At 40.6% G+C, this 23,560-nt stretch overlaps 1 protein-coding gene across 1 annotated transcript in view; it reads left to right on the forward strand.

Moving 5' to 3' along the window:
* Positions 1-23,560, forward strand: part of FARP2 (FERM, ARH/RhoGEF and pleckstrin domain protein 2) — a 179,005-nt gene that overhangs the window by 35,700 nt on the left and 119,745 nt on the right. The window contains 1 exon segment of the mRNA XM_089665638.1: positions 15,713-15,817. Within this exon segment, the coding sequence (XP_089521764.1) occupies positions 15,713-15,817 (105 nt within the window).

Below are 23,560 nucleotides of genomic sequence, written 5' to 3' on the forward strand. Positions count from 1 at the left end.
ACGCTACCTGGTCGTGGCAGAAAGAAGATGCTGACTTCGACTGCTGTGCGCTACCTGAAGCGTAGAGTGGAGAGAAGTCCCCGTGTGACTGCTGAGGAACTGAGAAAAGATTTGTCAGATGTGGGTACAGAAGTTTCAGCCCAGACAATAAGACGCACACTGCGTAATGAAGGCCTCCGTGCCAGAACTCCCAGGCGTACCCCCTTGCTGTCTCCAAAGAATAAGAAGAGTCGACTGCAGTATGCCAAAAGCCATGTGGACAAACCACAAAAGTTGTGGGATAGTGTTCTGTGGACTGATGAAACAAAATTAGAACTGTTTGGGCCCATGGATCAACGCTATGTTTGGAGGAGGAAGAACAAGGCCTATGATGAAAAGAACACCTTGCCTACTGTGAAGCATGGTGGAGGGTCAATCATGCTTTGGGGCTGTTTTGCTTCTGCAGGTACAGGGAAGCTTCAGCGTGTGCAAGGTACCATGAATTCTCTTCAGTACCAGGAGATATTGGATGGAAACGTGATGCAGTCCGTCACACACCTGAGGCTTGGGAGACGTTGGACCTTTCAACAGGACAATGATCCCAAGCATACCTCCAAGTCCACTAGAGCATGGTTGCAGAGGAAAGGCTGGAACATTTTGGAGTGGCCATCGCAGTCACCAGACTTAAATCCGATTGAGAACCTCTGGTGGGACTTAAAGAAAGCAGTTGCAGTGCGCAAGCCTAAGAATGTGACTGAACTGGAGGCCTTTGCCCATGAAGAATGGGCGAAGATACCCGTAGATCGCTGCAAGACACTTGTGTCAAGCTATGCTTCACGTTTAAAAGCTGTTATAACTGTAAAAGGATGCTGTACTAAGTACTAAGATTGAATGTCACTTGGGGGTTGAATAAAACTGATAATGCTGTGAGCACAGAAAAGACATTTGTGGTTATTTCATTATAACTGTTATGTTATATTTGTCTGACCTACAAGTGCCTCTTTAATGTAAATGTAAGCAAGATGACTGAATGATCAAAAGCAATGTCAAACTGGCCAAAACACTCAATTTCAGTGGGGGTTGAATAATTTTGGTCACAACTGTACTTGCAGAATTGAGTGATAATGATTCGTGGGGAAATTCGTCATCAGACACTGAAAACGACTCTGTGACTTTGCTCAGGGATGTGCGAACTTGGCGCTATATTTCAAATTTCAGTGTTTTTGGTTTGATTACATTATTGAACTAAATGTATTATTACTATTTATGATGATTTATTATATTATTTATGATTTCGGGTTTCAAATTTTATCATACCCAGGATGTTTACTAGACTCTTGTTCAGACAGAATTCAGTGAGTTATTCCTAAAAATTACAGGCCTACAATAAAAAAAACTACATATTTCCATTGAAAACAATGTACCGCATTGAGCACAGAAATATTATTATTATACAGGATTTATATAGCGCCAACAGTTTGCTTAGTGCTTTACAATATAACGGGAGACAGTACAGCAACAATCCAGTTCAATACAAGAGGGATAGGAGGGCACTGCTCCTTGGAGCTTACAATCTAGGAGATACTGACATAATCAGACCGCCAGGGATGGTAAAGCATAGAAAGTTGGTGGTTTTTTATTAAATTATACAAAATGTTTCACATGATGGAGTGGATCTAGAGCTAGCATGATTAGCATTGCATCCCTCACGAATGTAAGACCATTATACTCTGAAGGAGACAAATGTTTTATGACTTCTAGTTGACTACTCTCTACCAGCAGGTTTTACCAGTGCTATCATTCAGCATAGCAGGGGGAGGGGTCAGCATGGATCATAGCACAATGTTCAGATAAACGTCTTATGCTGGCCATACACAATATAAAAATATGCTCGATATGATAATGATTTGAACATTCAACCGGTTTTCTAATAGTGGATGACAATCAATTGTTTTCAAAGCCAAAAATTTGATTGAAAAGTTTAAAATATTTTTATTGAATGAAGTTTGTAAGGTTAGTGGCTTTCACATATGGTAAAAATTGATTTTTCTTCTGCGCATGTGCAAGTTCAATTTTATTTCATCATTTCCTTTATCATGTGACCAAATCAAATGATAAACTGATTAATGTATGTCTATTGAATGATTGATTTATTTTTCGAAATTTGGTTGTTACAAGATGGTAGTATCTTTTAGCACTGCCGAACATTGTTTAGTTTTTCTCACCATCGAGCAATTTTTCATGTAGCGTATGGCCAGCATTAGTTTCACTGGAAGCATCAGGGGACACTTGGCACACAACACAAAGAAAATTGAGAATCTGAGAGAGGGGCAGTGGCTTCAGTGCTGTGCTGCACTTCCTCCATAGGATTGCCCATAAATTGGGCTCTGGTTTTGGGTAGAACTACAATCAGCAGAAACACACATGCTATATGCACTTGAATCCTCGTGGCATTTAACAAGGATTTATAAGTTGTAGTGACACTTCTTGAATATACTGCCTGTATTGTGTAATCAATGTAGCATGAGTGTAATTGTCCCAATGCTTCATTTGGTTATTAGCGCTGGTAATATATAGGTATGAGGTTTTCCAAAACTTTTGCATGTGGTATTGCTGATATGTTGTAGCTAGTTGCATGTCACATGAGTGTTGCTGTTACGAGAGTCACAGCCAGGATTCCCCTTGTAATCTGGTCCTGGATTTTACGTAATGCCACAGAACAGCTGTTATCCTCGGGACAGGTTTGTCTTGAATGGGCAACAGATGGACACAGGATAAGCTGTGCTAACAAGCTTTGCTCTTTTTACCTCTCCGTGTATACAAATTCTTCTTTCAGAGTCGTAGTAATACTGTTTTAAAGATCTGATTTTCATTTCCAGACATGGCACCTTATTGTTTATCATACCCTATCTTGTTGTAATATCTGTTGAGTGAGCATATCTTGAGCATTGATTGCATTCTATACCTGAAAGCATTTTTTTTTTTTAAACTGTGTTTTTGACATACAGCGACATACAGATAATCTACAGCAAAACATTGTACTTGGCATGCCCTAATGCATTCAAATAGTGACACATCTCAGAAGTAGTACAAAACAGCCATCGTCGTACAATATACAGTGCACATTATCAGAATTCTTCGCAAAAGAAATTAAGAAGCCAGAATGGCAACAGATATACCCATGCCGACAAGTATACATATAGCACTTTTCTTGTACATTAAATTATACCAAACCTTAATATCTGCTATATAAAAAAAAAAAAAAAAAAAAAATCTGGAGTGTATGAATGTCCGCTCCATTCACTGATCCAGTCGCCTCACCAATGCTCCATCCTGCCCACCTCATACCTATATTTAAAAAAATACTGTTAGCCATCTACAGAAATACTCAACTAGGTACCTCTACTTCCTACCTCTAGTTTCCACTGCTGTTTCTGAAGAATCTACCCAATGAGGGTAATTTTTGGGCACCCTCTGGCCTCATAAGTCATTCTATATAAGGGGATATCTGCATTTACTAGTTTCTTCTAATTTCCCAGTCTGCTAATATCTGTGTTTCCAGTAAAATCCAAAAGTTGCCTATCTTTGTGATAGATCAACATAACAAATTGAGCATCGTTTAAACGTCACGGCCTACCTCAGTATTGTTGCTGACCATGTCTATTCCTTTATGACTACAGTGTTACCCATATTTTGACTACTTCCATGTCACAAAGTTCAAATCATCTAAAACTGGTTTCTTGAACATGACCATGAGTTCACTGTACTCCAATGGCCTTTACAGTCACGAGATCTCAATCCAATAGAGCACCTTTGGGGTGTGCTGGAACAATAGATTCACATCATGGATGTGCAGCCGACAAATCTGCAGCAATTGTGTAATGCAATCATATCAATATGGACCAAAATCTCTGAAGAATATTTCGAACACCTTGTTGAAACTATGCCACAAAGAATTAGAGCAGTTCTGAAGGCAAAAGGTGGTCCAACCTGGTACTAGCAAGGTGTACCTAATAAAGTGGTTGGTGAGTGTGTGTATGTAAATATATATTGATCTAAGAAAAGGCCCTACTCATTTCAATTGCTACAATAAATACTTCTCACATAAATGATTATAGTGCACAATAATCAACATCAACAAAGTGTCAATATAAATATGAAAGTGTCCATAAAGAAAAAAAAAAGTCCATATAGTAGTTCCACAAAGTAACTATCCACACCATGTGCCCAAAAACGAAGATCGAGTGATCCAGTAATGCAAGTGTTCACCACGTGCAGTGAAAGTAATAACTTGCCAGACATTAAATATCAGAAGGCAAATTATATTACTATAATTTATTGTAGCAATTGATGTTAGTAGCACCTTTTCTTTAGATCAATATTTATAGTGTTATTACACTCTTACCTCTGGTTCACATCTGTGCGGGTGGTGCCACAGCGGGACCCGCACAAATACCTTCAGCTGCATCACACGCACACGCAGGTGCCGTTCTAATGGCATGCCATCTGCACTAGAAATTGCAACCTTACTGAAAACCTTGGTTCCCTTGTGGGCTGCAATTTCCTAAGTAGTGCAGGGACTTCTTCCCTGCGTTTCCTGGAGCATGGGAGTCCATTCAAATGAATGGGCTCTTGTGCCCGCACAGCTGTGAACCAGGGGTTAAGGTGGCTTCTCCCCATTAATATTGTGGAATTGGAGGTGACGTGTTTGTGTGTTAAAATGTTAGGTTTCTGTGATGTAAAAAAAATTAGATAAATAATTTCGGAACTTTTTCCACCTTTTTAATGTAACCTATAAACTGTACAACTCCGCTGAACAATACACACACACACACCTCTCAAATAATTTAAAGGAACACTTATTAATGAGAGTATAGCATCAAATGAAATTAGCATTGGGTGCACCAGATGGGCAGCAGTGAGACTACTCCCAAAACAGGAATGGTTTTACAGGTGGAGGCCACTGACATTTTTCCCTGCTCCGTCTTTTCTGACTGTTTTTCACTAGTTTTGCTTTTGGCTAGCATCGGTGTCACTATTGGAAGCATGAGGCGATACCTGGACCCTGCAGAGGTTGCACAGACAGGCCAACTCTTCCAGGATGGTAAATCAATACGTGCCATTGTCAGGTCTCCCAGCACAGTCTCAAGACCATGGAGGAGATTCCAGGAGACAGGCAGTTACTCTAAGAGAGCTGGACAGGGCCGTAGAATGTCAACCCATCAGCAGGACCGGTATGTTCTGCTTTATGCAAGGAGGAACAGGATGAGCATTGCCAGAGCCCTACAAAAATGATCTCCAGTAGGCCACTTGTGTGAATGTCTCTGACCAAGCAATCAGAAACAGACTTCATAAGGGTGGCCTGAGGGCCCGACGTCCTCCGTGGGCCCTGTGCTCATTGCCTGGCACCATAGAGCTCGATTGGCATTTGCCATTGAACACCAGAATTGGCAACTGGCGCTCTGTGCTTTTCACAGATGAGAGCAAGTTCACCCTGAGCACGTGACAAGACATGAAAGGGTCTGCAGAAGCCGTGGAGAACGTTATACTGCCTGTAACATCATTCAGCATGACTGGATATCTATACTGATGTGCCCTGCCCCATCTTTCTCCTCATTGGTTGACTGGCTGTGATTGACAGCAGCAAGAGCCAATGGCTCTCTCGTGCTGTGCTGTCTCAGGCAATGCGAGGCAGAGACCCAGGACAGCCGAGGCTGTTGTTGACATCGCTGGATCACTAAGAGGCTCAGGTAGGTATTGAGGGTGCTAGGGGCGCTGCTGCACACAGGTGTGTGTTTTTTTTTTTTTTTTGTTGTTTTTTTAAAGTAAAAAACCTTGAGCCTTTACAACCACTTTAAACAAAATATCAGTTTATAAATATCTAAACATTTTAAAAAATATAATACACTTTACCAGAAATCATTATGGTCCCTTTTTTGATTGCATTAGGGTGTAGCACAAACTCCATCAAAAAAACAATTAATTTAACACAAGTGAAAACCATAATAAATGGTGACATACACAAAGTTTGGGTTTGTAAAATTGCCTCCTCAGTACCATGGTTCTGATTAAACTTTAATTATGGTTACCTTTTTAACTCCTTATTGCTCGTGGCATTAATCTGTCAAGATGGAATCTAATCCTCTGCATACATCCCATCGAATCCCAGGACTGGAATGTGATAATAAGCATTAATCTCAGTACACAGGAAATAACACAACTAATTGTTGATGACCTTGTTATGGGAGGAGGTTGTTCTGTCTGGGGGTTAATACAAATGAACAAGGAGCTCAATGCTAACGCAAAGAACTGCTGCAGACCACATTCCTTTTGTGAAATCTTTACAGACCAGAATGCATGCCCACTAGATTTGTTTGTGTGGCAAGTAGTGTTTCAGTAGGCAGCTTGCTAGCTGTAACAAACTCCAACATGCCTTGCTGTCTGCTAGGACAGACTGTATCTTAAAGTTTCTCAAACACTGGTTGGTTGCTAGCTACCCAACCCAAGTTCTGTGTTATGTGCATCTCTCTTCTAAGTAAAACCATACAGGTTTGTTCAAATGATTATTTTCTCTTAGGAAAGTAATTCAGGTTGATGAAATGACCTGAGTACAACAAGTCCAACCAAAAGAGAAAATTAATGGTTAAAATAAACTCACATTCTTAGAGCCCCATCCTCGATCCATGGAAGAATTAAAAAAACCTACACAGTGTGGCCCAGCCCACTTGAACTGGGAGAAAATTCCCCAAAGGCAAACGGCAACCAACGCCCATACGTTTATTTCTCGCAACCAAGAAAAACCATTTATTTTTTTTTGTACCCAGAAACACATTTTGCGAAAACAGTCTATGGAGTTGCCTAGCACCAGCTTCTGTGCAGGACTATTTCACCTTTTAACAGCTCACATTTTCTGTATGCGTAGGTTAAATCTTTTCCTCCAGTGCTATTCACCCCACTTGTCTTTTTTGTATTGACCCTACAGTGAACAATCTTCCACTGAGTTTACACTGTGGACCATTTTATATATGTGCATGGTCACATCCCTTAAATCTCCTTATTGTTGGATAAATTCAGTTCAGAAATGTTTTCCTCCTAGCTGAGATCCTTCATGCCTCTTATTAACCTCTTGCCTACCAGGCACTTATACCCTCTTCCTTACCAGGCCAATTTGCAGCTTTCAGCGCTGTCGTACTTTGACTGACAATTTCACGGTCATGCAACATTGTACTGTAATGGGATTCGCTCGGCAGCGGGTGTGTGTGACCCCCTGGATGGGTGCACAACACAAAAACACAGGCACAGCACAACAGTGGAGGTGAAAAACAAAAAGGTGCAGTTTATTTACAGGAAAACGTCAAACCAAAAAGAAACCTCCAAATCAAATCCTGGCCAACTTGGCTACTTACTGTACAAATAGCTTCCCTAGCTATCCACTAGGTACAGCCTGATGCTATACCTAGTCCCTGTTATTTGGAAGCTAACCACACGGGCTTTTGTCTCACTGCACTCAGTATGTTGCTCCCCAGTAAGTTCAGGCACAGATCTGGTTCCAGGATGGAGCAACTCCCTAAGCAGGCTGGGAAGTTTTATAACGGCCTTAATGAGCCCACTACCTTCAGCTGGGCTCATTACCTCAGTGCTGAAGGACTCAGCACTTCCCCCTAGTGCAGTGGTGGGCAACCTTTTTTTTTCAACTGAGCCAAATCTCGCCAAAACCACGATTGAAATTTATTTTGAGAGCCACATTTTTAAAACTGAAAATACATCCCCCCTATAGTAATTCATCCCCCCTATAGTAATTCATCCCCCCTATAGTAATTCATTCCCCATATTGTGTCAATTCACTTACCTTTGCTCCGTGTGTTCCTCTTGCCGTGTTCCCGCGCCGTTCCGGTCTTCAGGGCGGACTGTGAGAGGAGAGGAGTTCGTCACGCTGCCCCGCCTACATCCTGACAGCCAATCTTTGCCACGCTCCGCGGGCCGGATTAAAACGTCCGCCGGGCCGTAGTTTGCCCATTGCTGGGCTAGCTGCAGAGTCCTGACTTTTGGGGCGGCCGCGCGAGAGGAGGGAGGGGAGCAGGCGCCCGGCACACAGAAGAGCCGCATTAATGTGTGTAAAGAGCCGCGGCTTGCCGACCACTGCCCTAGTGGATCAAATCCCCATAGAGTCTGAACCTTGGACAAATGTATCGTCCATCCAGGACGCAACCAGGTGATTTCACCTGCCTGCTGCCACATACCCCCCCCCCTCTTGTTTCAACCTCGGGGTTGTAACACCAGTAGCCAGGCAAAACTTTTTTTTTTTTTAACCACTTTAGCTCCAGAGGATTTACCCCCCTTAATGACCAGGCCTCTTTTTGCTACTCGGCGCTGCTCTAATTCAACTGATAATTGCGTGGTCATGCAATGCTGCACCCAAACGAAATTTACGTCCTTTTTTTCACACAAATAGAGCTTTCTTTCTGTGGTATTTGATCATCTGTGCGCTTTTTATTTTTCACGCTATAAACAAAAAAAGGCCAAAAATTTTAAAGAAAAACAATATTTTTTACTTTCAGCTATAAAAAATATATAGTAAACTCAAAGTTGGTTATAAATTTAGGCCAAAATGTATTCTGCTACATGTTTTTGGTAAAAACATGTAAGTGGCGGCAAGTGGTTAAGATACAGCAGGGGAGGATTATAACCCCTGTCAAATTTTTGTTTTTTTGTTTTTTTGGTCCCATTGCTGAGATTTCCCTTCACTTTCTGTCCTGTAGCTAAACAGGAAGTTAGAGGAAATCCCTACAAGTTAGGGGAATTTCTTGTGGACCCCCAGGTCACCAGAACTAGATTTCCCCTCCAAGCAAGAATTTGGGATTATCTTTTACTTACACTTTCAATGATAATGGTAAACTGGACAAATAGGGTGAATCTCCCTAATGGGGGCACAGATAGCAATAAAACCTGACAGGCTTTCTAATCTCTCTACACTTTATCCAAAACTGAAAAAAAAAACACTTTAATTTTAGCTTCTCGCTAGTTTACTCTTTATAGTTTCAATATATCCTTTTACATCAGTGAGTGCCCATATTTGTATGACAATTTTTAAGTGTTACTATACCCAGGAAACTGCATTCACTATATCTGGTCTCCCACAGTACAGACAACATGGAAATGCAATTAATTTAGTAAATATAAACTGCTAAACACCTTTTCTCATCAGCAGTTAGAGCAGTCTTGTGTCTATCAGTGTCCAGCCCACCACTAACTAAAGCTTGTAGGAGGAGTTTTTTCTTTCTGCTCTAGGAGGATGCAAATCCCCTGACCTCTGTCTGGACAGTGCTGATTGGCCCTGTGCTAATCACATGCACTCTCCCAAGAAAAAAAACCTCTAGCAATACACACCAAACTGAGCATGTGCGTGCCTGCGGTTCAGTCTGGAGGTAAGAGGTCGCTTGAAAAAGGGGAGAAACAGAGAGAGGATTTAACAGCCTTTTTACACAATGCTGAGGATTAACCCCTTAGGTTCCACAGTGAGTATAACAAGCATGCTTTACTGCATATACAGGCTGATTTTACTGTTGTGGTTGTAGTAACACTTTAAGCTGAGATCTTACTAAGGCTTTTTATAGGTAGCAAGATTATGAATTTGCTTTCTTTCTTTAACACAAGTAATTTTTTAATAATAAATTGCTGTAACTTATAAAACAATTCACATTTGTATCTTTTTTTCCTTGCATATCGAAGGAAGGATTATGCAAGTTACCTATGTTACTGCCATAAAGTTTCCACCCTAAGGGGTTAATATGCCCTTAGTCCTGGACCCCCAAGTCCACCAAAAAATCCCACTCATAATGATTGGGTCCCCCACTTGTAAGAGTGGAGGGACATCTTTTGGTCTTCATGGCCATCTGGTGCCATAACACTTCGAACATTTGTATCCAAAATGTTATTTCCAGGAGCTACAAACTGGAATTTCGGTCCCAGTTTCATTTTGTCAAACTTGCTGACATCCCCGCAAAGATTGGCAGGCTTTTATGCTGCTCTAACACAGCTCCTCTTTGAAGGGTTCATAGCCATTGTCATGGAAAGGAGAGATTTCCAGGTTTCTACTCAAACATGTTCACTGCCCCCAAAGCAAAAAGGGGCATCTGCTCCATAATTGAGCTTAAGGTTCTCAACACCTTCTGGGTTTCTTCTCGTTGTGGTTTGATTATCCCTTCAACACTGTATCTCTCACCTGCAGGGTCTTCCGACTGGGTTTCAGTCAGACAATGCCGTGGCAGTGGCTTACACCAGCTGCCTGGGAGGAACCAGAAGTCTTGTAGTCGAAAGAGAAGTAGATCTGATTCTGGCATAACTTCATGTTCCAGCCCTGGCCACTGTGCTATTCCCATGCATGGAAAGTAGCAGGTGGACTACCCCAGTTGTCAATGTCTGAACTCCCCCCCAAGGTGTTTCATGGTTGTAGGTTGGGGATGCCCATTGTGGACCTCATGGCTTCAAGGTACAACAACAAACTGATCAAGATTGCCTCCAGATCCAGGGATCCTCTACCCTTCATGGTGGATGCTTTGGGGGCTCTGTGGGATCAGTTCAGCCTAATCCCTTTTTTTTTCTTACCTCAAAGCCCCTTTCTCACCTACTCACAGGGTGAGGGTCAAGATGGACATCATTCCAGGGATGCTCATTGCACCAGACTGGCTCAGGAGGACATCTTACTCTGACCTTGTTGGGCTTCTGGCAGATTATTTGTGGGCCCAGCAAAATCATGCAAATCTTCTGTTCAAAGGGCCAGTTTGCTGCCCTGCTTCTTGGTCCCTGGTTTTATGGCTTGGCTGTTGAAGACTAGGTTCTGAGGGACCGGTGCCCATCAAATTCAGCTATCCCTACACTCATGAAAATTTGTAAATCAACTTTTCTCAAAAATGTACAAGTACATTGGTAGAGGTGTGTGTTTTTTTTTTTTGTTTTTTTTTTATCTGCAGGGAATATAGTACAAAATGTAACTGACAGGAAAGGTGTGATGTGGGTTGCCAGAATGGAAGAGCTACATTCAGCTTTTTATCAGTCTGTCTTCATGTTGTCAAGCTTTCCAACACCCCCGCAGAGACTGGCGGACCTTCATGCTGCTCTAGCACAGTTCCTCTCTCAAGGGTTCATAGACATTGTCCCAGAAAATAGAAGTTTCAAGAGGGCATCTGCCCCATAATTGGGCTTAAGGTTCTCAACACCTTCTTCTGGATAAAAAATTCCTGATTAACCAGTTTACCCATGGTATGTCACACCATGATAGTACCTTAACATCCCCTTGACAAGCTCATGAGATAAAGCAAAACCCTGCAGCCATTGCTGCTGCATTATATATATATATATATATATATATATATATATATATATATGCATTATTATATTCATCAGGCCTCACTATATACATACAAACCCTGGTATTGCTTTCCAGCAGGTAAACTGCCTGCTGCAGTTGCAAACTGTTTCAGTGCGTTCGATAAGAAGCCACAAAGAATCTAGATTGCTTCCTGTGTGGATTCATCAAGCCTTGAAGAGTGGAGGAGGCATGTGTACACGCTCCAGAAATTGTAAGGAAGACGTAATTTTATCATTGTCTCGGGCAAGGAAGAAATGTCCCAGGATGGCACCTTTTCTTTGTTCAACTTGCAGCTTTTCATTTTACATTTGTTTTTTAGTTTATTAATATTTTGAAGATAATTTTCTGTGCAATTCTCCTCTTCTTGTGTGCATAAAAAGTCTTTCAGGGTTGAACACACTCATTAATCTGCACCCACACGGCTTCTTCAATGAGCTTTCATAACATGGAAAGGTCACATCAGATCTCTACTTCTACATGAGAAACAATGAGAGACTGGTCTTTTCTACACATTATGTAAAGGGTTAGGAGGAAATTCACTTACTAGAGGGCTACAGATTTTGTTATAAATGGGTTATTATTATTTTAAAAAGTCGACCATAAAACATCCAAATTAATAAAACAATTTTGATATGAGGTAGCGCTGTGAAAAAAAAGTGATGATTCTAATCCTATATCATACACATCAGTGCCCATTGCAAACAAACATATGCATAGGTATAATATTATAACAAACGTGTAGATTTCTCAATAGTGCGCTTGTGTACTAACCATATATTCCACCAGTGCTGTAATATTCATAAAGTCCCCAACAAATGTCCATGCAATGTGATACGATTTATGCAATCTACTCTGAGTCACCCTGTAACAAGTGAATAGCGCTCATAAACTGGAATCACAATATCCTATGCGTTTCCGCTCTTTACATCCACTCTCCCCTTTAAGGACTTGCCTGGTGGCTCCCAACAGGAGAATAGAAGACCAGCTCTGTTTACACAATAAATGTATATCGATGTTTAAAAATATACTAAATTTACCAGTACTTTTTAAACGTTCTTAAATGGAAAAAAGAGACACCTTTTTGTACTGCTTAGTGTGGAAAAATACAGCTTGCTACATTTTTCCACACCGCAAACATGCAAAAGTACTGCAAATGCACTGCAACACATCACAGTGCACATAGAAGCCCAAAGAAAGAAGGAAGTGACTTCACAGGACAAACGCAGATAGAAAAATATACGCACCAAATGCATGCATAGGTACAAGGAAAAACGTGCAGGACTTTCTGGTGTGAATGGGCCCTTACATAGGATTTACTTTACTGCATCAAATTGGTCTGCATGGCTGTCGTCCCAGAAGGAAGCCTCTTCTAAAGATGATGCACAAGAAAGCCTGCAAACAGTTTGCTGAAGACAAGCAGACTAAGGACATGGATTACTGGAACCATGTCCTGTGGTCTGAGACCAAGATAAATTTATTTGGTTCAGATGGTGTCAAGCGTGTGTGGCGGCAACCAGGTGAGGAGTACAAAGACAAGTGTGTCTTGTCTACAGTCAAGCATGGTGGTGGGAGTGTCATGGTCTGGGGCTGCATGAGTGCTGCCAGCACTGGGGAGCTACAGTTCACTGAGGAAACCATGAATGCCAACATGTACTGTGACATACTGAAGCAGAGCATGATCCCCTCTCCTCAGAGACTGGGCCGCAGGGCAGTATTCCAACATAATGACCCCAAAACACACCTCCAAGACAACCACTGCCTTTCAAAGAAGCTGAGGGTAAAGGTGATGGACTGGCCAAGCATGTCTCCAGACCTAAACCCTATTGAGCATCTGTGGGGAATCCTCAAACGGAAAGTGGAGAAGCGCAAGGTGTCTAACATCCACCAGCTCCGTGATGTCGTCATGAAGGAGTGGAAGAGGACTTCATTGGCAACCTGTGAAGCTCTGGTGGACCCCATGCCCAGGAGGGTTAAGTCAGTGCTGAAAATTAATGGTGGCCACACAAAATATTGACACACTTTGGGCTCAATTTGGACATTTTCATTTAGGGGTGTATTCACTTTTGTTGCCAGCAGTTTAGACATTAATGGCTGTGTGTTATTTTGATGGGACAGCAAATTTACACTGTTACACAAGCTGTACACTCACTACTTTACATTGTAGCAAAGTGTAATTTCTTTAGTGTTTTCACATGAAAAGATAGAATAAAGTATTTACAAAAATGTGAAGGGTGTACTTCTGTGAGAGACTGTAAATGAAAACGGTTGGTTTTTTTTTTAAATAAGATGCTGGTTTGAATTTCGATTTTCTAAGCTTCCAGTGTGTTCTTGAATTGTATGAGAATGAGTTGGCCCTGAAGGAAATGTACACAGCTCTATACAAAGTACAGGCTTTATACAGATACTGCCTCTGGTGGGATGTTCACATATGATCCCAGCACTCCCAGGGAGGGTGCTAAAAATTCTCCATTGTGCATAATTTTTTAAAAATAAAAATAATCTGATTTGTTGTGTTTGGATAGTTTATGTTCTTTTATACACCCTCCATTAAAGAAAAGCACTAATCCATCCTTTTCATGTTCCAGCGATGCCCTCCATTTCTAGGGCTTCATTCACGTGACTGAAAAACACTTGTAAGTGTTTTTTTGTTTTTTGTTTTTTTTTTACAATTACAGATCTTAACACAGCTGCATTGTTTTCAGTGGAGCCATTCACACAGGTGCATAAACATGCTCTGCTTACAGGTCTGTAACACAGAATACAAAAATCTGCAACTAAGAACATGCACTCCTTGCATTTGTAAATTAGGTTTAAATAAAGGGAAAAATAAATTATCATTATGTGCACGTGTCTTTTACATGTTTAAACACATCTATATGCAAGTAGTTTACTGGTCATTATGTAGGAGCTTTTCTCTTCGAAAACACGTGTAATAACATAGGTACATTTTTTTTATGGCTGCGTGAATGTAGCCTAATAGATTTCATTCATTCAGCCTACTGGCTGAACAAAGGAGCTCTAACAGATTCCTCTACCCACACAAACTACATGTGTAGATGAATTAACCATGCCAGTCTGTTGTATTTTGACAGCCACAAGCGGCAACTTTCATTCAGTTCTACTTTTAATAAGTCGATTGAGCAATCCACTTTTTATGAGCTGCCAGGGCCAACCATGGTTAGAGTTCCGGCCAAAAATCTTATAATGTATGGTCCGCTTTAGTTTTCTTCCAGGTTGAATGACACCCAGCATCATTCAACCCCCACTTCCTTTGAGTCTCATGGACACGCCTCCTTGAAGATGTGTCATCACGTCGGCCTGGGATCACATCACAATGCTGCAGAGAAATGGCATTAGTATTAATAATTATGGGATAGTTTACAGTTTGTGGGGTTGGGATTTCAGTCCTTTTATAACAAAACTGTATTTCTTGTGAGGATGTTTCCTGTTAGTACAAAAATGCAGTCTGGCATTTGATTAATGGATCACTGATGTGCAGTGTTCAATGGACTGTCCGGTTTAGGCAGATTTCAATTCCAGTGCAGGATGTCTTGGTGCACATAATGGGGTTAACACAGTGGAATTTCTCTGGTCTCACAGGCTAATTCTGTTATTTCCATTTGTAGGGGAATTTTCTGAATTCCAGAGAGAATTGTGTCCAGATGCTAAGACTGCTTCGCTTAATAGTCCAAAGCTTTAATTTTCTCTTTAGTCTGCATGGGTCCCTTTGGCTACAAAAGATCTAAAGGTGCCAAAACAGTTTTATGTCCTTCCTCTCAAGTGTCATTGGTTAGTTTGTCTCAATTATGGATACTTAGCAAATAACTAACATTTTCCCTGCAATCTTCACGGGACTGAGATTGAGCTCTGCAGTCACTTTTGCAGCAGTCTTTTTATTCCGGGTCACCGGATAAATCATTTGGCAACTTAAGTCACAGAGGCACCAGCTAAGCGGGCACCAACAGTTTGCCCCCCAGTCATTTTGAGTGGGCTAAAATTGCACTGCACTACTTTTAAAACACACTACAACCAGATTGCATTGTACAAAAATACCATGCAATCTGGTGCGGGCACGAGCGATTGCGACCTGCGTTTTGATGTGTTGTTAGCTTTCTATTGACACCCGCTGCAGATCCCAAATGGAGTGAGTTTTGCATGTGGTGTTAATCGATGCAATAATGTATTGCTATGGATGCAGGCAAAGAGAAATGTTGAACATTTAGGATATGTAAAGCTGCTAATAATTTGAAAATGAATTGTGTAGAATTGTAAAGTGTATCTGTTTCTAAATGAAGCTGGAGTTTTTACTTCTAGGACTAGAAATGTCTCCTATCTGTATTTTTACAAGTCTTTTTGTCTTCTCAGCCAAAGACTGTGGGCCAGGCATTGTTGAGCCAACTGTTCATGCATCTGAATGTGGTGGAGACAGATTATTTTGGCATTGAGTTCCAGACAGCACAGTCACAGTGGGTGAGTAAAGCATTGTCACTTTACATTCTCAGATCTCTTTATACCATATTTACTTGTGTTTTTTCTTCTTCACATTTATTTGGTTTCCTAAAACCGTAGTACCTATTGTATATCTATTTGTATATAACAGTACCTATGTTTATTTTATGTGACTAACTTCTTTCCATTTTTCATTATGTAAATTCTTCACAATTCATTAACTTTCTTTTTTTTAGCTACCTATTTTTACCTTGTGACAGTTTTATTTTATTTTTTAAGTTTGATGCAGCACAAAGCTGGTGCCTGGATAAAGTCTCATAAATAGTGCTGTTTCATATCACAGAGCAAAAGAAGTAATACAAAAAAAAAAATCTGTTTACTGATTGCATAGAGATCGAATGGTACTTTTGGGACCTAGATGGTAGACACAACGACAAACAACATAAACCTGTGTATTGAGAGAAAGTAGGGAAAAAAATAAAAACCACTCCAGGCAAATATATCAAAACACAGGTTAATTATCTGTTTATTCAGAAGTTTTGAAATAATTCAATTTAGTTACTGTAATTACCTGAAATATTTAATTTTAAAGCAGATCGTTACTCTCAGTCAACATTGACTGTTTTTAATCCTTATGCTGCTAGCATTAGTAAATAGATAGGAAAGTATACCATTTTTACTTGTTTTAAACTTTTTTTTTTTACATTTTAGTTACTTCCTGGTTTCCATGCCTAGGCAAATTTTGTCATACATATCAGGAGTCTTCAGGAGGGGTTTTCTTAGCTAAGCACACCCTCCTGCCTGTATGCCTGAGCTAAGGTCAGATGGATTCCACAAAGTAAATGCTACATAAATCATCTGTCCTCACTCAAGATGGCTATGGTCAGAAATGCTAGGGGGTGTTTTTAACTTGATTTCTTGGCAAAATGAAGCATGCAGACATGGGTGGATGAGTGAGTTGGCTTTCAGTATTAAAAATAAAACCGTGTTTATTGTGGCGCTCTGATGCAGTGAAGTTCCGCTATAAGCTGCCTAACACCAGCAGAAAGTGTAAATCAAGCCTACACTGCGCATAATTATTAGGCAAGTGATTTTGACAAAATCATAATTTTTATGCATATTGTCCAACTCCAAGCTGTATGAGCTTGAATGCCTTTTGGATTTAAGCATATCAGGTGATGTGTATTTGTGTAATGAGGGAGGGTGTGGCCTAATGAGATCAACACCCTATATCAAGGTGTGCATAATTATTAGGCAGCTTCTTTTCCTCAGGCAAAATAGGCCAAAGAAAAAGATTTAACTGACTCTGAACAGTCAAAAATTGTAAAAACTCTTTTAGAGGGATGCAGCAATCTTTAAGTTGCTAATATATTGGGGAGTGCTCACAGAACCATCAAACGTTTTGTTGCAAATAGTCAACAGGGTCGCAAGAAATGTGTTGTGAAAAAGATGCAAATTAACTGCCAAAGATTTAAGAAGAATCAAATGTGAAGCTACCAGGAACCTATTATCATCCAGTGCTGTCCTTTTCCAGAACTTCAACCTACCTGGAGTGCCCGGAAGTACAAGTTGTCCAGTGCTCAGAGATATAGCCAATGTAAGAAAGGCTGAAACCCGACCACCACTGATTAAGACACATAAGTTGAAACCTAAAAACTGGGCCAAGAAATACCCGAAGACAGGTTTTTCAAAGGTTTTATGGACTGATGAGATGTCAGTGACTCTTGACAGACAAGATGGATGGGCCTGTGGCTGGATCAGTAGCAGGCACAGAGCTCCACTTCTACTCAAGACGCCAGCAAGTTGAAGGTGGGGAACTGGTTGTGACGAACGCGGCGTCAGACCCCAGCTCTTCTCACCAAACTCGTGACCGAAGGATTAGCCAATCTAAAACCACGCTGTCACGTGCGTAACAATGCCACGCCCAGCTGCACCCTGCACACAGATTTTCCAGCTAATGGACCACAATCTGTGTATCTGCAGCCTGAGAGCTATTGTTACTGGGTCAGGTTAATTACCCAATTAACCATTCACACTGCCACCACCTCCTTTTTGTACAGAGAAAGAGGAAACTCGGCAATATCAGCAATAACACTATGATGTTTGAATAATCGTATACACAATGTCACCGCAGACAGATGTATGCAGACGTTTAAAATACACAGTAGCGTTCTTCAGAGACGGGTGCTTTAGTTTGCATTAAAGAGCTGTAGAAACAGTTCAACACTTTCAGAAAGTAAGATTTATTACTAAAAGGTCAAAAGGGTGTAATAAAAATATTTTCAGAAAAAGATGTAGGATATATATATATATATATATATATATATATATATATATATATATATTACAGAAAACAATAGCACAGCAAAGAGATAACAGGAGTTTAGAGGGTTAAAGTACTTGCCAAATGTCCTGGTTTAAGCAGATCATGTTTCATGAACCAAAAGGATGCCTTATCTCCCAACCTTAGTTCCGATGTTAAAGGAGAATTCTTTCACTTCTACTCTCACACACCTCAACTCAGCCTAGCTTAGCTTTTTCTAGCAACTCCACAGGGTGTCTCCCTGGAGCAGTAAACCAATCGCCTCATTTGAGGAGGGAGTTGTAGGTGGAGACCTAAGCTATGACCAAAAACTCTCATAGCTCATATTATGGTTCATAACGTATTCTCGGTGCATTTAGCAGCCTTGCCACTAGTAGATTAACATGCAGACGCATCTGCCGAATGGTTAGATATGAAATATGACATATCTGTTTGGTTACGGAGATATATTTTTCTGTTCTCCGGTATATGTCAGGGGGTGTAATATACCAGGAGAATGGTCTTAACTTGAGCCGTCCGAATATGGGCTCCATGTTTAGGTAATTCTGTCCTATTTGAAGATATGAACTTATATTGAAAAAGTGAGTTTTTAAATGTAAGTCTGTTTTTACGACCCCTTGGAATGTCTTTTGAACTCAGTGAAGGACTTGGTTTATGGCTTTATGAGCCCAGATTGCGGATGTTAACAGACATCTAGGCCCCAGCTCAGTTGTGGGATTTATGATGCCCTCCCATGGAGTTTGCTGCCTGTGATCTGCATCAATCAGACCACATGTCACTCAACAGAGAGGGAGGGGAATGAGGAAAGCTGATTTGGGAGTAGAGATGATACAGCATGGAAGATTCTTAACAAGATGGATGACCGTGTCCATCTCTGTGTGCATGTTTGCTACACTGGTATCGGCTGGTATTATTAAAGATGAACTAGTTGGACCTTTTTCGGGTTGATGAACTCAAAATCAACTCCCCAACCTACTGCCATTTTTTAGAAGACACTTTCTTTAAGTAGTGGTACAGGAAACAGTCTGCAGCTTTCACGAAGACCATGATATTTATGCAGGACAATGCTCCATTGCATGCATCGAAGTACTGCACTGCGTGGTTAGCCAGTGAAGGTTTTAAAGATGAAACAATAATGACATGGCCCCCTTCCTCACCTGACCTAAACCCTATTGAGAATATGTGGACCCTTCTTAAACAGGAGATTTACTGTGAATGAAAACCGTACATCTCTCTGAATAGTGTCTAGGAGGCTGTTGTCCATCAACAGATCAAGAAACTGACAGGCTCCAGGAATGGAAGGCTTATTGAAAAGGGTGGCTATATTGGTCACTGCATATATATATATATATATTATTTTTTTTTTTCTATATCTTCTCACTTTCACAGATGAAAATAAACCAGTGAGATGGGAAAAGTAAATTTTTCATTTAGCTGCATAATAATAATTCTGCATACTAATAGTTGCCCAATAATTGTGCATACACAGATATTCTCCTAAGAAAGCCAAAAGCTCATGTTTACCTAAATATTCAGGTTTAAGGTTTATTAACCACTTGCCCTCCGCCCTATACCAGACGTACTGCTACAGGGCTGCACAAAATCACGTGTTTATATATACGTGATTTGTATTCCCAGGTAGGGGCGCGCGTGCCGCTTTACCCGCGTCACTATTGGCTGCTGGGTATGTCAATCACCGGGTCCCAGCTGGCGATTCCTATAAGTGTCACATAATCTAATTAATATACACTTATTTGGCTTTTTCTTTTTTTTTTTTTGTTAGCAAAGACAAGTATCAGAATACATTTTGGCCTAAATTTATGAAGAAATTTAATTTTAAAATTTTTTTTTTATTGGATATGTTTTATAGCAAAAAGTCAAAAATATATATATATATATTTTTTTTTTTCAAAATTGTCGGTCTTTTTTTGTTTATAGTGCAAAGAATAAAAACAGAGGTGATCAATTACCACTGAAAAAAAGCTCTATTTGTGGGGAAAAAAATGACATAAATTTAATTTATTTACAGCGTTGCATGATTGCACAATTGTCAGTTAAATTAACGCAGCGCCATATCACAAAAAAAAGGCCTGGTCAGGAAGGGGGTAAATCCTCTGGAGGGCAAGTGGTTAACATTTTAGATTGAACAAGAGTACTGTAGTTCAATAATTAAATTATTCCTCAAAAATGCAAATTGCCTAATAATTGTGCACACAGTGTACAGTGGGAATGTATGCTCTGTAGGCAAGTTATTTTTTTTTTTTTTAGGTAGGTTTCCAAAAGGCAGAGAATTTAGTTTGAACGTAACAATTTGATGACATTTACTAGGGCCTTTTAACACATGGAGGCCCATTCACACAGTATGCATTGGGCTGCTTTGATATGCAATTGTTCAACACAGACCCATTGTTATAACAAGCCAAAATGCATTGCTTCAAATAGGATTTGTTAAAAACCAATGCATCACATTCATGTGCCGTTTGTGAAAATGGAACATGCTGCAGTAAAACGCAGTACATGTTAAGGCAGGAAATGTGTTTTGGTGCCTGCCATGAAAAAAACCTGGCCATCAGTGTAGTGTGCTTAAACAAATCGGATGCCAATGCACGACAACTCAAGTGCAGTCAGTGCAAGCTAAATGCAACAGATGTTGTTTGCATCAACCTACAAGTTACCGTTTGTGTATACATTTTTCATTACATGATAAATTTGCATTAACTTATCTCAGCCACCTCTTCTAATTTTTGCTGGAGTTTATCTTTAGTTGAAACCCTAGTTTATGTACAATTGTAAGGAAACATTTTGGCTTTTTGGCAGTGGCCTATTTATTCTCCTCCTGGATCAGTTTGCTCCACTCAGTTGCTAAGATTCTAAGCACAATGTTCCTAAAGCCAGTGTAGCGCTGTTCATGTGGCATGTTTAATTCGTTAAATGTTGGGTGGATAAAATATATAATTTAGTATCTGAGAATTTGGTTTGTGATGTGGAAATTCCTTTTGAAAAAAAGTTATAATTCAGTTGACAGCTATACTTTTTTCCATTCTGGGCAGCACATACTTTTCCAGTATGGTCTGTGGTGTTAATCTCCAGCCATTTATAAATGTAGTGTATGGTAAAATTATCTCCATCTTTGCCATGTGTCAGTATGTGTTTAAATTTCTTTTCCTGTGGAAGAATGGGTATCTGGCCAGCAACTGCAATTGAAGGCGTTTGATTCTAATGTACTGTATATCTTGGCTAATATATATTGAAAGTTGACATCTTTTTCTGCCCAGATATGAATTGATCTAACCACCATTTTTGTTTTGGTTTTTTTGACCTGTGAGGATCTCTATTCTCTTGCTCCATCTATTGAAGGACACAGGGTTTCTTAGACTGTTGGGTTATACTGCCACCTACAAGAGAAAAACACTGGCAACAACAACAAAACTGTTAGCCAGTACAGGATGATCCCACCCACTACAGCATGCCTCAGTTTTTGTTAGTGTCCTTATGAGAGTGTCAGATATTTTAAGTCTGCCAACAAGCACAGATTTTTCCAGTTTATATTTGTGCGCTCTCTGTGACAGCTCTAATTTTCTTCAGTCATGTACAGTTACTGGTAGATTCAGGCTGGATATTGAAATCCTGGAAAGCTCTCCAGTTGGCCAAGCAGCTCAGGTTCCTGGGTTCATTATCTACAATGGTTCTCTCTGCAGCAGACCTGGAGTCCACACAGAACTCCACCATTCAGGTCAGACCAGTATGTCTGGGGATTCCTTATGGAGTTATCTATCTGGGACTTAGGCAACTTTGCTGTCCCCATCTGTGCAACTCGTTGTAAGAACCTAGCAGGATTATGCTAGATTAAGCTTTCCTCTGTTTTAAATACTCAGGATACATATGTCATATTTTGCAAATGTAGCTGGCTGGTAATTTTGTGTGTTTTTTATTTCGCACCGTGCTTATGCTCTATGTACTGTGTAAGATGGCCATATGGGGCAGTCGTCCTCTTTGTGCTTGTATTTCATTTTCCTGCCCCCTCCTTACTCTACTGCTGCACTTCATGACGCAGCTCTGAACCAGGTGGGAACACATGCTGGAGCCTGCCTCTGGCTCAGGGGATTGATGCCAGCCCATTACTTTTCAGACCTTGACACTTGGGAGTGCGCACACATACTATGCTATGAGTAATCGATTTCTATGCAGGCTGAGATGTCAGATTATACTCTACTTATCCTCCAACCTCACCTAGATCTGACATCAGACATGCTAGGCTTCACTGGTATGGTCAGGACTGTTCTTCAAATCCCAATTGGTTGTGGAAACTGTCCTCCTCTGAAGGAAGAAATATTCAAACTGATTTCGATCTTTAGCTATCATGGAGAATTTGTCTTGGGCCTGATGTACATAGACATACTTCAGTATTACATATGCCTAGCATAAAAACGTTGTTTTCCCCAGGCTGTGCACCCGCAGCTAGAGCATACAGCCAGCCATAGAATCTAATAGTTTTAAATCCCTGTAGTTCTATAAATGCTGATTCTTATCTGAATCTGAGTTTTGTGTTTACCTGCTTATGGGCGCCCAACAAAATTTCCCAAATGCGACACTATAGCATTTGCCAAATTACATTGTATGTGTGGGAAAACACCTTTCAGCCTAGTTCCCATCCACCTACAAAGTCTGGCACTCAAAGTATGCCAAATCCTCAAAGTCTCTTCATTGTGAAGGTGTGCTTTCTCTTTCCAAAGTAGGGAGATTTTTGTTAACCTTTGTAGACAAATTACGTCTCTGATACTTGTGTGCAGGAGGTGATACCCTAGGGCTAGGGCTACAAACCTAAATTTCCCTCCTTTTTTTTCCTTTTCCTCTCCAAATTTCATGTGTCGTCTCACAGATTAGCAGATTTCCATCAAGTGCTCTTGAGTCTTCTGGATCAAGATGTCATTGCCCCAGTTCCTGTGGTAGAACAGTTTCAAGGGTTTTTTGCTTCAACTTTTTCACTGTTTCAGTACCCAAAAGAGGCATTTGACCCACCTTGGTTTTGAATGTCTATAGAAATTAAGCTTGGAAGCCACCATATTTGTCATCACCCCCCTTCACCAGGGAGTCTTTCTGGCTTCTATTGATATCAAAAATGTCTTCCTGGATGTCCCTATCTTTCCAGCACACCTTTGTTTTCTACAGTTTGCTGTGGGGCCCCTACACTTCCAGTTCATGACTGCCCTTTGGCCCCTCTCTGCCCCTTGGTTTATTCACCAAGGTGCTAGCCCAAGAGTCAGCCCTGCTGCACTCTCAAGGCATCTGCATTGTGGGATACTTAGATGACCCCTTGTTGAAGGAACGGTCAGCGCCAGGTCTGTCAAAGTAACTTTGACTGTCCAGAAGTTACAGTGGTTTGGGTAGATCCTGGACTTTCATAAATAGTTGCCAGAACCAAATCTTTTAGAGTATTTGGT

The sequence above is a fragment of the Staurois parvus genome, unplaced genomic scaffold, assembly GCF_062004578.1.
Source record: "Staurois parvus isolate SC_StPar_1 unplaced genomic scaffold, SC_StPar_1.0 ptg000049l, whole genome shotgun sequence".
NCBI classification, from domain to species: Eukaryota; Metazoa; Chordata; class Amphibia; order Anura; family Ranidae; genus Staurois; species Staurois parvus.